Consider the following 18,237-nt stretch of genomic DNA (forward strand, 5'->3'; position numbering starts at 1 on the left):
TCACACACTTTACCAGTACCAAAATGTAGGCATTGTTGGGCTCCTGGCTCTCCTCTGGAGCTCAAGAACAATGCTGGCTATGGATAGTTACAAAGCTCATGGCTAATTAGCTCTGTCAGACTGAAAGTAGGTTATACTGAATGTCCTCAAGTTCCATGGTCATAAATAAAACATTTAGGTGAGCCAGGCCACTTCCTTCTTTTATAACCAACAACAGTACTATAGGACACTAGAGGATGCTATCAAGTAAATGTGCTATTAATGGAAACACTATTTTTTTAGTTGAACAAGCATATTACTCACTCACTTTCTCCACAAGGGGTGCTGTTCAGTGCTTCACATCAATGACAATATGTCCTTGTTATTCTTTAAAACATTCCTTTTTTCATATTGGAAATTTAAAGAATGTATTACAAAAAAAAGCTTAGCATGTAGAATGCTAGCTTCAGTGCTCCTGACTGCAAATGGTTGGAAAAATAAAAATGGGACAATACTTATCCACATTGGAGCCATTCTGCTCATTAAAGGACGCAATAATTGTGAAGTAAAAATAAAATAAAATATATAATGACAAGAATTTGAGTTTAGACCTGGAATTTAAACACACATAATACTTTATAATTTGTTTTCTGACAGATCTGATAGTTCTAGTAGGCACAAATTTGGTTGTTGCAGAACAAAAATCTTTATTATTAATATTTTGTTTTTCTGTAACATCTAGGAAACAAAAGGACCAAAGATGCTATGCCTATAATAATAATGTCTATGAAAAATGTCTTATAAATAAAAACACTGACACATAGTTCATTCCAACGAGTCTTTATAAATAGCTCAACTCAAGAGTCCTGATGGTTGGTAATAGTCATACATTGGACACACTGTTTCAAAGTCAATCAGATTCATCAACACTAACCTCCAGTCCACTGAAAGAGGAGTTAAACTTTACAATCTTGATGTTTGGCGTCTGAATTTTTGATGGGTGAGTCATAATAATTAAGATGTTCTGAAGCCAAGATTCCTGCTAAAAGTTGTGCTACATGTTTATATCAGTGTATTAATGTTTTTGTGGTATGATAAATTAGAAAAAAACCCTCTCCATAATACATTTGACATAAACCAGCGATTTTAAAACCGGGATTTAAAAGAAGAAATAAAACTTTTATAAAGATAAAGTGAAAAAAAAAAATTGCCAAGCATTTCCACATTAAAATTGAAGCAATAGAAACAAATAAAACAAAAACATAAATTTCCAATCTCTAGTTTATAAATCAGATCAAGTCCTTAACAGGAGCAATTATGGTATTTTTACCTAATCTGGGTTCAGTTATAGTCAAAGATGAAAGACCATTGGTTTCAGTGTGTTTTGAAGACAACAAACACACTCCCTTGCAAACATTTATAGTAGAGCCAAGCTGCTGGATTTTGCTAATGTTACATATTTACGTAAAATATTTCTTCAGACAGATTTGCATGATGTGGTATTTTTCAGAGGGAGGTGTGTGTAGAGTTGTGTCTTGTTTTTCAGAGGTACGTATTTGGGGGTATATAGATATTTTGCTGAAAATGGTTTGAGTGTTTCTATAAGAATTTCAGAGTAGTAGTACTGGTCTAGAACCAGTGCCTAGCTTATACTAAAAATATGCCTAAGGGGAAACAAAATAAACAACAAAACACATACAGGACATGCTCTGTGACGGCAGACAGATTTTAGACCATTGGGCTTTTTCTATCCACAACGACAACATCTCACCACTAATGAATTTCCTGTGTTTCAACTTTTCTTTTACAAACGATGGCTACAGTTTCATATTTTAAACATGTCACACTGCTCTCTGTTGTGGCAGATGGCGACCTCAGTTTATAATTCTTATAACTATTTTTTAATTCATCACATCACCCTGTCCATTCAAGGCTTGAAAGTATGAGTTAAAAATAAAAAAAGGTTTTTAAGGGACAGTATATAAAGTTAAGGCATTTCAGTTCTCCATTTGAAACATATCCAAAATCACAGTGTGTAAAAAAAAAAAAAAGACTCACTGGGTTTAGACCTTTCATCAGGTAAAAAGCAAAGATGCACTGTCTCCTTCATCCATTATTGAATGATTCTGAGGTGAAAGACAGAAGTGGGAGCTTGGTAGAGAGGGTATGTGAAAGACTATGTTTGAAGGAAGTTCATTTCTTCATTTGAAAAAACACATTTGTCCGTATTGTCATACTGAACATCTACTTTCACACCCGCTCTTTATAGGGTCCTCGTTATTCTCTCACTTGTTTTTTTTTTTGTAATACCTTTTCCATCACCACATATAACTAAACACATTCATTAAGCCGTAGTCTTTTCAAACTTCATTTTGGTGTCCGTTAAAAACCGAGCCATATAAGATGGCGACTCTTCATTTTTCGCCATGTCACAGTGTAGTGGTAAAAGCGCAGTAGCGCCGGCATCACAGTCAAGAAGGAAATGAAATGATCCTGGACAACTCCTACGTGCCTCCTGACTTCTCATTGTCCTTCGTGGGAACTCAGCAGAGGTCAGAGACATAGTCAAAGTCACGGAAGCTGTCCTGGTCTTTGCGTGAGAGCACACGAGGTTCTCGAGGTGGAGTGAGAGTTGGAAGTTCTGTTGTGAATTCTTCATCAAAATTACTGACGTCCTCTTTGTCTCCGATGGAGGGAACAAATGGAGGCGGAAGCTTCCGTTGGAGAAGAGCCTCCCAGTCCATATTCTAAAAGAAGCACAAAGAGATTTTACAAAATAATAATAATAAAAAAAATTACCACTTAAAATGGTTTAAAAATCTGTTTATTACATTGATATTTATTAGGTTGTAAACACCTTAAAAATCATTAATAATCATTTTTAACACAGAGATGGAAAGGGCAACGGTGATCTGGTTTTGGTCGAATATTGAAAAGTGTCAGGGAACTTACTGAAAATGTCAAGATAAAAAAATAAGCTCAGACCTGAGATTGTGAATTTAGCCATTGTTAAGGTGCACCCTCAAAAAGACATTCTATCTGTGGTTAACTGATTCAACTTTGTGTTTAAACGGTTAAACATATTTACAGATATTTGCTGAAGCTGACAGGCTTAATGTCGACTGATGAAGAAGACAAATTAAGGTCAATGTAGATGAATGTGGATTCCTTCATTCATTGTCTGTAAACGCTTATCTAGTGTTCACGTGGGTTTCCTCCGGGTGTCGTGCTGTGTGAGTACATAATGTATACGTGTGTTTCACTAATTTACTAGGTCATACAGGCCCTTTCCTGTGAGGAGTGTGGTGTGTTCTCCCTGTGTCTGCGTGGGTTTCCTCTGGGTGACTGTCTGTGAGGAGTGTGGTGTGTTCTCCCTGTGTCCGTGTGGGTTTCCTCCCAAAAAAGGTTGGTAGGTGGATTGGCGACTCAAAAGTGTCCGTAGGTGTGAGTGTGTGTGTTTCCCTGTGAAGGACTGGCGAATGATTGTATGTAGGTTCCATGTGATTGTGAACTGGATAAGCGGTTACAGATAATGAATGAATGTATTAACAACCTAATGATTAACCATTAATAAAAAGATTGCAAACCATTTATAAACCACAATCTGTATAGTCATTCTAGAATAGTACCAAAAAAAAGAAATGCAGATTAATCCTAGTCAGAGCTGATGGTATTAAGATTAATCAGACTCGATTCAGAGTTACATTCACTCAAAGTTATGTAGTTATAAGTAGCTATGAAAAAGCTGGACTGGAAGAAAAGAAAGATGGCATCTTCTCCCTCTTTCTTACCCTAAAGAAAGCCTGCTTCTTGACCTCCTCAGCATCTTTTTCTCCTGAGCCCAGCCTCCTCTCTGGATTCCTCCTTAAGAGCTGTCAACAGAAATATAACAAATGCATTTCCAGGCTGTACATAGGAGTTAATGGCTGTAGCTTGTATCCATGAGAATTTCTGTGCACTAACACAGCAGAAATTAAGAATTATTTCCTATTTAGTGAGGTAATGGCTCTGATATGAGCTCTGAAAAAATGTGTTCTGATGAAGCTCCCTTTGTCTGCCCATATGTCCATAACTAAAAGCACTTATATTTAGGAGGAAAAGCCAACGCTATAGTGACAAAAATGAGCAAACAATATAAAACAACTGTAATTAATCACAATTACCTACACAGAGTGGTGTGATTAATCATGGTAAATTTTGGTAATTGATTGTCAGCCGCATAAAAAACAAGGAAGTTAATATTAAGGTCTTTTTTAAATCATATTCTGAAATGGTTACACTTTTAGAGAAAGGAGCTGTCAAATGATAAACATACGTTTCAATACAGTAACCTGAACCTGTGATGACAAATATTCTATAAGGTTTATTTGCATTATCTCTTACTATTACTATTATTATTGTATATGAAAGTTACATCATATATCTAATATGATAATAAATATTATTATCTGAAAGGGAAAATCTAATGTTCCTACATATGAGACAGGGAGGGCTTGTGTTGTGGTACCTGGCAGTGATGGTATCTCCATCCATGAATAAACACAGCTGGATCTTATACACCCATGCGATTGTATGCGTGTATGTGTGTGTGTGTGTGTGTGTGTGTGTGTAACACTCACTCTCCTCATAATAGCGATAGCTTCAGCCGACAGGAATCGTGGGTAACGGACTTCATCGTTTACAATACTGTCAAAAACCTCTTCCTCGTCATCACCTGGAAATGGAGACTACCAAGAGAAAGAGAGAGAAAAGAACATGCTATAGCAGTTTAGTCTTGTCTTGCATGCACGTTTTGCACCAGAGCCTGCATTACCACACTTTCTCAGTGTAACCTAAAGCATAATCAACCACATCTGCAATCACCAGCACTAAACAAACACATTTTCAGAGTTTTGAGGAACTAGCTGAAAAGAGAGGACAGTTCAGAACATCTTTAAAAAGAACCACACAACAGACATGCCTTTTTCAGGTCCCAGTACAGCAGTGACTACATGCACTACATATCCAGGAGTGCCAAACACTGCTTATAATTTGTAAATGAAGCTACATTAAGGTGCACCCATTGCTGGCACGTATTAAACTGCACACCAAAAAAACACAATGGCAAAAAGGATTACTCCATACAAATATACTCTGGAGGTCACCATGCCTACATTCTATATAAAAGAAGTAAACTCGCCCACTCTCTCTCTCACCTCGCCAACCAGCATCTCATAGATCAAGACTCCTAGCCCCCACCAGTCCACCGCTCGTGTGTAGGACGTATCAGTAAGAACCTCTGGTGCCAAAAACTCTGGAGTGCCACAGAAGGTGCTCGTTCTGTCCCCATACCCCATACCTGAGAGACAGAAAGTGTGGGGTGAAAAAGATGAGAAGAAAACTAATGTGATAGTCTTGTAACACTTTCTAATGTTTCTATTCCACATAAAAACTATTGATTAATCCTTACATTGTATTTTATATTGCAGCAAAAGTATTAGAAATACTTTTAGCATACTCTTATGCTTAATCTATTTCATGGTTGCGTTGAGTCTAATGTTAACGTATGTACGTATTTCTCCAAAATAAATATATGACAATGAATTTTCACCCTTTCTATCTTACACCCCTCTCACACATGAACTCCGAGTATCGGGTCCGGAGTTGTCCCAGAATGGTTGTTCACACATGCAGCTCACAGCGGGAGATTTTCTGCTGCAGGCGCACTCTCGCAGCAGGAGATGAAACACGTGCTTTAGGTGTGGTACACAGCGCTTGTACAGTGCGTGCAGGAGAAACTCGGGAACATTTCCTGTGCCGTTCTCACATGCACGGACTCTGACTTTACCCAGAACATTTACTAGGGCTCGAGGAGGATAAAGTCCGGGTAAGCTCCAGAACGAATGTTGTGGGTGGTCGTGTTCATACATACAACTCCTACATTTCTGGATTACCCTGCATGTGTGAAAGGGGCATTTATGTCTCTCACCTTCTTTACACAGTCCAAAGTCAGCAATTTTCACATATCCATCTGTATCAAGAAGCAGATTGTCCAATTTCAGGTCCCTGAGAGAGTGTGAGAACAAGATTAGTATAAAATGAGAGCACAGAGAGATCGAAATATAAACAGGGGTTTGATTTCTTACCGATATACAATCTTGTGGTCATGTAAAAACTGAAGACCTAGCACCACACAGGCAGCATAGAACCTACAAACAGATACAGGTATAAGTAGATGTCTCTCTTACCACACACACACACACACACTAGAAAGTGCTGGCATACCTATAATACAACATTTTGTGTGGAAATTATACATTTAATAATACTTTCCATGAACAGTGTCTGTTTTTGTATTCTGACCCTGCTTGTATCAGTGGTCTCACCTCAACTAACTTTGCTTGCCCACTCTCAAAGTACATCGATATGTAGCTTAAAATTAATACATAGCACAAATCATATTTTGTAAATTTCAAATTGTGTGGGGAAAAGACCTGTATTCATTCATTATCTGTAACCCTTATCCAGTTCAGGGTCGCGGTGGGTCCAGAGCCTATCTGGAATCATTGGGCGCAAGGCAGGAATACACCCTGGAGGGGGCGCCAGTCCTTCACAAGGCAACACACACACTCTCACACACTTTTTGAGTCGCCAATCCACCTACCAACATGTGTTTTTGGACCGTGGGAGGAAACCGGAGCACCCGGAGGAAACCCACACGGACACAGGGAGAACACACCACACTCCTCACAGGAAAAGGCCTGTATGACCTAGTAAATTAGTGAAACACACGCATACACTATGTACTCACACAGCACGTGGCTCGGTGAAGACATCAGCATGGATGTGCATCATGAGGTCACCACCGGCTGTGTACTCCATCACAAAACACACATGTTCTGAAGTTTGGAAACATGCAAAGAGATTCACCAGGAAAGGGTGCTGAGACACGTTCACAATCTCAAAGATCCGCTTCTCACACATCAAACTGAGAGAGAGAGAGAGAGAGAGAGAGAGAGAGAGAGAGAGAAAAATATCAGGGTTAATAAAACAAAATTCCTTACATTTTTTCTTTTTACAGTCCCATTCCCTACTAAAAATGACTGATATTCAATAAATAAATAAATACATTTGTGTGTTACCCACAAAATAGCTAAAAGATAGCAGATATGATGAAAACTAAAATCCAAAGGGTGGTAGACAACATTAAACTGATGAGATTAGAAATTAAATAGCGCCGTACACAACTTTCCCCTGTCCTTTCATCTAGTATGTAGAGTCCTGCACAATCCTGACCAAAATCATTGTAGCATATCATGGCTTTGTGATATGTGATGACAATCACATTTAATTTAAAAAGTAAACAAACCCTTGTATTTCTACAAAATCTCAGACACAAAATAGCTTATTTCCATTGCACTTGCAGTCTTACCTCTCCACTTCATCTCTAGCTACAATGTCTCCTTTCTTTAGTGCTTTGATAGCATACATACAGCCTGACTTCTTATACTCTGCCAGCAGCACCTGAAAAAGACAGAAAAAGCACGGTTGGAGGTAAAAAACAACACACACACACACACACACATAAAAAAAGAAGAATTAAACATGGGATAAATCTTGCCTTGCCAAAATGGCCCCTGCCGAGCACAGCGATTAACCTGAAGTCTTGCAGACCCAACGGAGTCTTCTTCTGTTTACTGTAGGTCAGCACACATTGGGTATGAGCTAATAAGAAGATCACATTACAGCAGTTATGTGTGAAAGTATGTGCGCGGACCTGCTGAGTGAATGTGTTCTGTTGTTTCGCACAGGTGGAGAGGTATCTTGAGGAGAACATGGCTCAATAGTCGGCTGCTTCTCCTGCAAACAAATACAGAGAAGAAAGGACAATGGAAAAGTAAAGGAGTGAGTAAGAGACATAAAAATGATAGATGAGATCAGCTAACAATAGAAAGCAACAGCCTCATTTTAAACAGTTTAAAATCTACATTAAAAATTGCCTAAAGGACCACAGAGCTCTTTTCGTCAGTGACTCACCGGAGTGTGTGCATCTGTCACATCTCTCCTGAGGTCCACTCTCATGGGAGAGTCACAGTCCAGACTCAGTTTCTCTACAGAGATCTCCCTAAAGCGCCCACATGCATTCACATACAACATACAAACACATCCATCCACACACACACAGAGAATAATAAAAGTAGGGTAAAATATTTGAACAAATTTGTATTATTTTAAGCCTTCATTGGATTATTTCTTTGTTTGTTTTACCCAGAATGTATTGTATGAGCTGAACTAGGACTGTAGGTTCCTGTGTTGTTAACGGTTGGTATGGCGTTTCTTAAAAGCCGCACCCATGTGCCAATATCCACGTTCATCTGACGAGCCCGTAGGAAAGCTTTACCTGCACATTCACACACACAACACAGAGTTTGATCCACTGAGATTAACATTCATAAACAAACAGGAACAAATCCTGAACAAATTAATTTGTATGACTGCAACGAAATATGTCTGTTAATGAATATTTAGTTATTTAACTTTTTATTTATACTGTTCAATTAACTTTAATTAAACGATGGCATAATTAATAAAAATGCATTATTACTGTAGTCTTTTAGGGGCTTAACTTTTCTATTTGTTCCCCATTCTGTTGTGCATCCCCATTCACCACATCAATGCTTTAACTGTTCACTAGAGGGCGCATTAAGCTGTCTCCAGATTTTGAGAGCTGTTCTGTTTTTGAAAATCCAGCTTTCTCTCATCTTAACTTAATCATTCCGTCTATTCATCTTTGTATTAACCCATGTACATTATTGAGATTCAATACGTGTATTATGAGCATCAAATAATTGTTATCCCATATCAGTTTCAAGACCTCAGTAGTCAGAATGTGATCCGCCAAAGATAATTCGAATGCCAATTGCATGTCTACGGCAAATGCTGTACGTTAGGTACCTGTACCGGGGCTTCTTTTTTTACAATTGCTTGTGAATATGTCAAATTAGATATGTCTTGTTTTTAACATAAGACGTGAATAAAAAAAAAAAACTCATGTACAACCTTTAGTTTGATTTACATGCCCCTAATTTCATACTTCTAATAATAATAATAATAATAAATGGAATTTTTAAAGCGCTTTTCAGTAACCCAAAGACGCTGTTACAATCAGATGAACACATAAAGACAATCACATCCATAACACTACATAACATACAATGATACAAAACAGGAACAAGGTTTAAAAAAAAAAAAAAAAATCCATGAAACGCTACTCAGTCAATATGAATGGTGTATACAGAGCAGACTGGGGAGTTTTATTGCAGTCAGTCAGATACGATGAGAACACATGTGCTGCAGATGTGCTGTGATTGTACAGTTGGTGTTCATCTGCATTACCCTGCTGCTTAGAGAAGACTTTCTTCTGTCTCTTAAGGCGTGGAACCCTCTCAATAACAGGGTTAAAGAAAGTGACCTGAAACAACACACACACAAAAAACCATCAGCATAAATATTAGGATAAAATATGTTCTAATATTTAAAGGCTTTGTGAATGAGGGATAGATTTAAGACTAAACTTACTAGTACCAACTATTTTTATACTATTGGAAAACATAATTATGTTTTTCTGTTAAATACAGAAAAAGTATGTGTACATATGCATGTGTACATGTAAATAAACATATAACACACACCTCAGCCAGTAGCAGGCCTTGTGGTTCTAGCTCCAGCTGAACTCTGTGCTTCTGGTTGTCCAGGAAGTCCTCCAGCTTCAGAAACTTCAGCGCACACAAAGAACGATAATCCTTCCAATACACTGCTATCTCCATCTCTCTGCTCTACACACACACACAGAACAGACTGTTCAGATATATGTTCATATACAGGTAAACATGAACCTGTCCTTGATCCTACAGAAAGTGTACTACACATGGCTGCACATATTACTGTAGTAAAAATATGGCTGTGAAGACACTAATAAATAACTACACTCAGTAGAGAATATAATGCTTCGAAAAAACTACATTCAGATTCTTAGTCTCCAGAGAAATAAAACAAATCGGAGCAATGTATTACTGAAGGATCCAACATTTCTGAATACGTACTTCTCAAGAGAAAACAAAACCATAAAGATGGTCTGTCTCTACAGTGATTGACTGCTGAAATAGTTCTGAAATGATAGGGGAACACATTTTTTGCCATACTACTGTTTGTAGATCCGATCTACGCCTAGAGAAGGAATTACCGGTCTGTAGTCAGAGTTTAAGTTCTCAAAGACTCGGGGACTGAGTGGATCAATGCTGACTGAAGTGACTGATGCTCACCCTCTCCAGCTCTATAGTAAAGGTCTGATCCCAGGCTTGTTCTCCGATGGTCCTCCATGCAGTCTGACCCACCACAGTGTTATCCAGCTTCAGTACCGCACTCACCTCAGCTGTACACAGTGAAAAGATGTTTTCATGGAAACTATCCACTCATAAACAAACACAGTACAACAAGGGAAGCCAAAACGAAACCAGTCAAAATATAAAACAGCTAAAGATTACGATACTCATTAATATTTGTTTAAAAATCCAGGTTGAAGTCATAAAAAGCCCTACTTATTGAAATACATCATGTCAAAGTTTAAACATTGTTGCTGTGGCTCTAAGATTAGGATTAAAATAACAACAGTTAGTCATAGATGAGTAAAAAAAGACCAGCTACAGGCCATAAGCCTTTATAAACTGTATCAGAAAACATACTTGTTTAATCCATTACAATGTTTACAAACCATTGCTGCAGCTGAATACTATGTACAGTCAAAACAAAACTTTATCTTAGTCTCAGTGACAATAAAGGAGCTTATTTCCTCTTGTTTAATTTAAAAACAGAAGGCAATGGATTCAAAACTGGATTACTTCCTATTAAAATGAGCAAAAGGTACTGACAATGTGAAACAAAAACACACAATAACTCACAGGACAATTCGTCTGTCTTAAGTGAACTCTTGCCGCTCACACTGCCACTGCGGCTGTAAAGACCCTTCCCGCTGCGCATGAATGAGCGTCCCTCCCCAGGACTGTAGCATGGCAACACCACAGGGCTGCCACGGCAACGACCCGGCACCACTTCCAGCAAGCCCACACAGCCTAGCAACGTAACCTGTAGCGTGCCTGAGATACACACACAAGCACACAAACAATGTTATATTTATGTGTACCTACTTTTACATATTGTCATATTCCAATTAAGTTTTTTTTTAGTTTACTACATCATTTGAACACATCAGATGTCCTTCACACTGTGTGAACATTTAATGAATTCTGAGAATAATCTCGGAATAATACGCTGCACGTATAATGGGGGAATTAAGAAACATATCGTGATATAAATTTTGCCCATATCATCCACCTCTAACAGCGAATATATACTACATATTTAATAAAAACTCTATTTCATTTTAACAAACAACAAATACTCCAAGTTAAATGATGACAGTGAAAATACGTTCAATTTTACAGATCAACAAAAGATGGCAAGTTACTGGCATTTAACATTTACAGCAGTCTATATATTGTATGTCTTTAATAATATGCAAATGCAGAAAATGCACACTGGCATTATAAGTACTCAGATAAGACATAAACACATGTAGTGCAAGGCAGGATGGTTACCAGTGAGTGGTGATGGTTTGGACAGTGTGCTGTACTGGTTGTGCAGGTAGGGGGCGCCATGTCTGGAGCTGAAAGCAGGTGAGGAGGCCAGAACCAGCTCTTCTTTAATCAGACACGCTTTAGGGTGATCCTCAGGCAGCTCAGAAAGACGCTGGTCTAAAGAATCCCTCAACAGGTCTAATCTCTGGGAGGATTCACTTAGACGACACTGGGCCTATAGACAGAGAGCAAGAGAGACGCTTTAATCTGCGACCACAGTTTCTGGAACATGGCATACGAGGGACTCTCAGGAAAAACAAGTGGTGTGGACACATAAAATCTCTAAACCGTTTCAGGTTGCAGGGACTGCTTACCAGCAGAAAGAGGAACAGGGACCAAGGGATTAAAAGAGAATGAGAAAATCCAGGAGTAATAAAACCAAATATAGTGTGGGTTTAATGGTAGTTGATACTGGACACCTCCACAGAACCACAGAGTGCATGTTACCAGCTGACATTGAATGAAAATACATGTGTGAAAGTTCACCTCTGACATGGCCTTCTTGTCCTGCACTTTGCTGGCTCCCAGCAGTCTCAGCACATTCTTGGCTCCCTCTGCCACAGCATGTTCCACTCTGTAATGATGCCTCAACTCCTCAATCCTCAGCTCCATTCCACATGGATCAGGCTTACCTGAACAGACACAATCAGAACGGGAGTGGAGGTCATAAATCAGTCATTATACAGTGGCTTTCAAATAGTTAAATGCCCAGTTTTATCGACAAAAACACACCACACGTCCAACAGCATGTAGATTCCTGTCCATCAACATTAATTAGGCTTTACACTGGAACATTTAGACAACGTTTGACTGCCATTCAGTCACAAAACATAAAGAGAGCCTATAAACATTATAAACATAATGAGCACAGTTCCACTGCTCTACAGCTCAATGCAGGTGGCTTTAATGCCCCTCTATCCCATGCTGGTCACTGGTGTATGGTGCTATTTGGGATGCAGCTTTAGCCTCTTCCCCATTGTTGTTTAGCAGCACCACTTTTGCAAGCTGAAGCGACAGCACTAAATACATTGCAACATATCCGATGTCATGAAATCTGATATGGACCTTCACATTCATGTCACACGTCCACAAATTCGATACATATCCAATCTATTATCGCATATGAATGTGACTCAAATCCAAAACAACATTTGAGTCACTCCAACTTGGTAATGTGACTGTAGCCCATGTCCTTAATGCAAGCTGTAAAATAAAGCAGACACTACTGTGCTTTCTCTTCTTGAAATATGTGTCACAATGACTTATAGCCACAGAATGTCCTAATGCTCTGTGTGTAAACCGTAAACCAAGTTAAATCCCAGGCTTAAACATTAGTGAGTGTAGAGGAATCAGCAGCATTTTGTAATGTTCTGGTATGTAAACACTGTAAAAGCAGTGCAGGTACTGAGAAAAGTGTTTGGAATACTTTCATCCATAACTCCTGCTAAGAAACAGTCTGCGGCAACATTTATTATAAACATTGCAGTCTAATTACAGTGCAGAGGAGGGAGAGAGGGACAGAGAGAGGGAGAGAGAGAGAGAGAGAGAGAGAGAGAGAGAGAGAGAGAGAGAGAGAGAGAGACAGAGAGCAGTATAGTAAGAGATTTGAAAAGGGGAGAGAAAAAAAGGGGAAAAAGAAAGAGGAAAATGTGTGAGAAAATAAAAATTGACAGAAAGGAAGCAGGGGAAAAGAATGAAAGAGAGGAGGGGGTAACAGGGAGAGAAAAAACAAATGATATAGAGGTAAATAGAAAGATCAAACGTGAGGAGTGAAAGAATGAGAGTGAGATATAAAAGAGAATGATGAACAGATGAGAAGCGATGCTTTCATGTCCTAATAAGGCAGCAGACAGAGGGTACCTTGAGGGAAGTGTTTGTGTCTCGATTGAGAATGTGCGTGTGTGTGCTGAAACAGATAGGTATTTGTGTGTGTGTTTGCATTTGTGCATGCACATATGTGTTATGTTATAATTTGTGTGTACACATAATGGTCCTGTTTCTGTACTCTGTCAGTGCTGTAATGGAGTAAAGTGCATTTATCAGCATTGGAGACATAAACAGGCTTTCAAATAGTGAACAATACCTCCAGACTGTACACAGAGTTTGTAATATTTACCAAGAACCCAATAGGATCGGACTGTTTACACTAGATTTAGAAACTGCTAAACTCATGTCAGATTCAGAATTCACGTTGAGGGTCTCACAGATCACTTCAATAAGTTAATAAAAGTCCCTTTGTGAAAGCTGTCCATTCAGCAGCTGTCTTGGTAATGAAGTCCGGTGGTTATTTCCACTCATACAAGACCAGGACCAGGCTTCCATTTCTGAATGGCGACAGATGTATGAACCCAAAACTAAAAGCCACAGTAATGTTTCTTAACATTTGAAAATCTCACAAAAATGTAACTTTCCTCTAGTCTAGTTTGCGTAACTTTAAACATTCTAACTGCTAGCTCTTACACTGTTTAATATTATACAAAAGAGATGACTACAATGAAAAGTATCCAGATGACTAATAAAATTAGTGACACTGCAAGTGTTTGGTGTGTTGTACCTTGCCTGACAATATGTTGCAAACTGCAGTTCTGTTGTCTTCCGGTGAAACCATGAAAAAAAACACCAGTGACACTTTGCAGCGTCAGAGGGTGATAATAAATGAGTCCATTTGTGTTAGCATATGTGGAGCGCTGGGTTATTGGTTGGGATTTTTATCCTTAATCTGAAACCAGTGAACCGTCCTTTTATCAACAAATTGTTACATCATAGTCTATTTCAGCTCAATTTCTTGTTGTTGCTATGTTGCATGGGCTTGTTGCTTCCATAGGAAATGACTTGTCACCTACCAAACTGTCACGTTCTACTGTTCCTTTGGTAGGCATCATGTAGGGGATAGAGTCAGAAATATAGTGAGTGCAGTGAACGTTTTTAACACTCCAGTGAACACTTTGTAAAAATTCAGCGCTGGATCTGGGTGGAGTTTCCATGTTTTCCCTGTGTCTGCGTGGGTTTCCTCTGGGGTTTCCTGTTACCTCCCACAGTCCAAAAACATGGAGGTTAGGTGAATTGGATACTCTAAAAACCTTTGAGTAAATTAAAGCGTATATGAATGAATGTCTGTATGCATACATAAATAAATAAATAAATAATAAATATTGTGTATGTTCACTGAATTCAGCGATTACTCAAGCTATCTAAGCCCTAGAGAGTGTGTTTGAAAGTGTATTAAGTTATTTCCTAGTCTTAATGGAGCAGTGAACTCTGGCACTGTAAGCACCTGCACACAGAAATAATCCAACTAGATATCGATCTGCTCTACCAATCTGAAAGTGATTGTACTTTCCATACAGTGTGGTTTCAAACTAAACACACAAAGAAGCACCCCTTTGCACACACACACAACTGTTTAGCTATTCATCAATCTGTTTGTATTTATCATCAGTCAGAGTACTTCTTAGTACCTTCTTAGCATTAACAGAAAATAACCCAGGAATAGACTGCAGTCCTCGCAAATAACAAACGTACACACTCACCCTGCATGTCCTCATTGTGTTCGTAAGCCTGCACTGCCTTGCGGATCTGCATGCGTATGATGTCGATCTTGGTTTTGCTGTCCTGAAGCATCTGCTGGGCCGTCTGGAGCATCTTCTTATCCTGAGACACACATTTTAATAAAACTTAACAGATCATACAACAAGGTCTCAAGTCCTTTTATCTGAATAAATAATGATGACCCTAATGTAAATGGGAAAGCAAATCAATGTAATGTGGGTTCATTTTTATAAAAAGGATGAAAAAGTCTTGCATTTTAATTTGTTGTACAGTTATAGGCTGTGTCACTCATGTCGCCAACAGAGATTCATGTGCAATGTATGGAAATCCCATGTGTCCTACATAGAATCTCCACCTTTTTATAATTTGGAATATAATACTGATGGATAAAAAAAGCCAGTGCAATAAAGCGGAATCAACCAACTTCACCTCAACACCCCAGACCCTATTTACATTCAGGAAATAAGCCGTTAAGCATAAGCCATTCGTAAATTTTAATAAAAATAATGTTTTGGAAACAAAAACATTTAATTATTTTATGCCAGCTTATATAGTACATATTTAGACAGTGGCTTTTATTCATTAATGCCCAACAAGCTCATTTTTATCATGTCAAAATAAGAATAACGACGACACACTATATTGTTTCCATGTGTTCTCACTACACTGTACGTGCACGTGTATGTTTTTGTGAAAGATATCACACTGGCTTTAACTTTGGACTGATATCATGCAAATCGTCTTCACAACCTGCCGACAGTTCTTCTACAAACTCTAATCTAAACTATGAACATAATAAAATGTTTAGCTAATAGCTAATATCATGGGCATCACGTATACGTTACAACAGCAAATAACTGCATGCATCATAAAAACACAGATTAAAAGAAGTTGTATACAGTTGATAAGTTATAACCACTATTCATTAACTGTATAAACAGCATAATACACAGCTTGGTGGATAGCACCTTATTTTTAATTAAACCAATTTTAGTTTATTTACCCCATTATTATTATTCAATATTATTTCACATTCCTTCTAAAAAAAATGCATTTTTAAGTTTCTATTTCATAGAATCATATATTACCTGCTCTTAATAAAAACTATTTCATCTTTCAGGTTGCATTCAGAATCACCCAGTGTGAGGTTTGAGTGGGTAAGACATAGACTGTGTGTGGTTTACCTTGGTGGAGCCATTAGCATAGATTGGGATCATGTTTTCAGCTCCCTGCTTGACTTTGAGCTCAATGTTAAGCTGTCTCTCCAGTGCTGCGATGCGTTCCTGATGAGCAGAGGCTCGGCTCTCTGCTCCTGGAGACTGAGGTGTGTCATCTAAAAGGGCAAAGTCAAAACTTAGGACCTTTCAACACTAAAAACAAAAAAATTATTTACATTAAATAAAGCTAGACAAGTTGCTTCCTTTGTTTTGCACCACAGATACAGATGCAGAACAGAAACATCTGTGATAATAATGCAAAATTATATACTATAGTTTTCAGATATTCAAAGCAATCCCTCATTATGTATACATCATTATCAAAGCAATATCTCATACAAAAACAGGCAATTGTATGATGAGTTAGGCGTATATTTGGCTTTTGAGTTGAAGTGTAAAGTTTAAATGTTAATTGTTAATAATATCAGTAAAAGCTTTTTATCGTGCTGATAATAATTTAGGTTTACTAACCATTAGGGATGTACAAATTTTTATTTATTTTTTTGGGCCGATACGATAACCGATAATTAGCACCTTAGAGTAGACGTTACCGATATTAATAACCAACAATTTTATCTTTTGTAATAAAAGCAAAATCACTTTGGATTAAAACAAATTCTTTTTGTACATTTCTGTACTTCTTAATGTTATCTTTTAAGTTTATAAGTTTTAGTTTATTTATATTTTTACCAAAGGTTTACCGCTGGTTCCACATGAATGGTTTCTAGAGGGGCGCTAATTAGTGCAGCACCGGGTTTGTTTTGGAGAGTGAGGGTGAGAGCTGTGTTTGAGCGAGTGTTTGTAATCGTTTATCATCATGTTTCAGTAATAAATTCAGATGCTGAATGACTCTATATCTACTTTCATGTGTTTTATATAAGAAGGACTCCTGCACTGTGGTGGTTGAGAGTATCTTTCTGTCATTTAACATGCTGTGTATGTGTTTGTGTGTTTGTTTACACTGCTATCTGTGTGTTCATGTATTGACCGTCCATGATACTTTAAGTTAGGTTTCACCACAAAGATATTTAATCCCAGAAACTGTTCTCTGCAGAAACTGTGACAGACATAGTTGTGTATTTACAGGTGTCAGGGCATATGCGCGAGCACAAAAACGACGCCAATTTATCGTTTGTAATATCAGCTACCAATCGAATATCGGACCGATAACAATAACAAAAAAATCCATCGTCAAGTAATATATCGACCACCGATATATCGTACAATCCTACTGATCTTCACTGAAAAATCAGGTCCTTCTAAAATGTTCACTCAGTTTTGATTTGCTGACTTGTTCACTGCATATCTTCCAGTACGGTTTGGGGACATGGAAACGCAGTGTCGATTTTCAGTCATCTATTATTGATATCTGGCCACACAAACATATGGTTTCTTCTCCCTTTTAAATATTCATGTGAACCAGAAGGGCATCCAGCTGTGAGCAAATCAACACTGATATTTAACTGCTGGGAACACATGATCCTCCCAAATGGATGTTTAGCCTGAATTCAAGGCTACTAGATTTAGCTTGTTCCACAACAGATCCCCACCCACAGGAGTTAAGCAATAAATAACTCAAAACCCACTGGCACATCAAGCCACTATGACTTAGCCAAACATAGCAAGCCACTTTAATGCAACTTGTGATATCTTCATCCAGAATTATACTTCCAGAACGAACGAAAACTTTCAGGGGATGTCCCCCAACTTATGAACAGTTTTATACATCTATACCTTCACAAAACATGTTCTACATGATGAGGGAAGATGGACAAATGCCCAGTTAATAACCTTATAATAAGCAATTCATATATTTACTT

The 18,237-nt window shown here is 38.1% G+C and overlaps 1 protein-coding gene across 4 annotated transcripts in view; it reads right to left on the reverse strand.

Annotated features, from left to right (window-relative positions):
* Positions 1–812: 812 nt before the first annotated feature.
* pkn1a (protein kinase N1a) overlaps positions 813–18,237 on the reverse strand; it is a 47,157-nt gene continuing 29,732 nt past the window's right edge. For all 4 annotated transcript variants that reach the window (XM_066661187.1, XM_066661186.1, XM_066661184.1 and 1 more), the window contains 20 exons: positions 16,385–16,533; positions 15,182–15,302; positions 12,138–12,283; positions 11,613–11,826; positions 10,917–11,111; positions 10,281–10,390; positions 9,651–9,794; positions 9,355–9,430; positions 8,227–8,359; positions 7,996–8,083; positions 7,736–7,818; positions 7,580–7,655; positions 7,391–7,482; positions 6,770–6,946; positions 6,105–6,167; positions 5,948–6,024; positions 5,175–5,317; positions 4,599–4,706; positions 3,771–3,851; positions 813–2,726 (listed from right to left, as the gene is read on the reverse strand). In XM_066661187.1, the coding sequence (XP_066517284.1) occupies positions 2,523–2,726; positions 3,771–3,851; positions 4,599–4,706; positions 5,175–5,317; positions 5,948–6,024; positions 6,105–6,167; positions 6,770–6,946; positions 7,391–7,482; positions 7,580–7,655; positions 7,736–7,818; positions 7,996–8,083; positions 8,227–8,359; positions 9,355–9,430; positions 9,651–9,794; positions 10,281–10,390; positions 10,917–11,111; positions 11,613–11,826; positions 12,138–12,283; positions 15,182–15,302; positions 16,385–16,533 (2,480 nt within the window). In that variant the 3' untranslated portion in view covers positions 813–2,522. The remainder of the gene's footprint in view (positions 2,727–3,770; positions 3,852–4,598; positions 4,707–5,174; positions 5,318–5,947; positions 6,025–6,104; positions 6,168–6,769; positions 6,947–7,390; positions 7,483–7,579; positions 7,656–7,735; positions 7,819–7,995; positions 8,084–8,226; positions 8,360–9,354; positions 9,431–9,650; positions 9,795–10,280; positions 10,391–10,916; positions 11,112–11,612; positions 11,827–12,137; positions 12,284–15,181; positions 15,303–16,384; positions 16,534–18,237) is intronic.

Source organism: Hoplias malabaricus, chromosome 2 (assembly GCF_029633855.1).
Source record: "Hoplias malabaricus isolate fHopMal1 chromosome 2, fHopMal1.hap1, whole genome shotgun sequence".
NCBI lineage: Eukaryota > Metazoa > Chordata > Actinopteri > Characiformes > Erythrinidae > Hoplias > Hoplias malabaricus.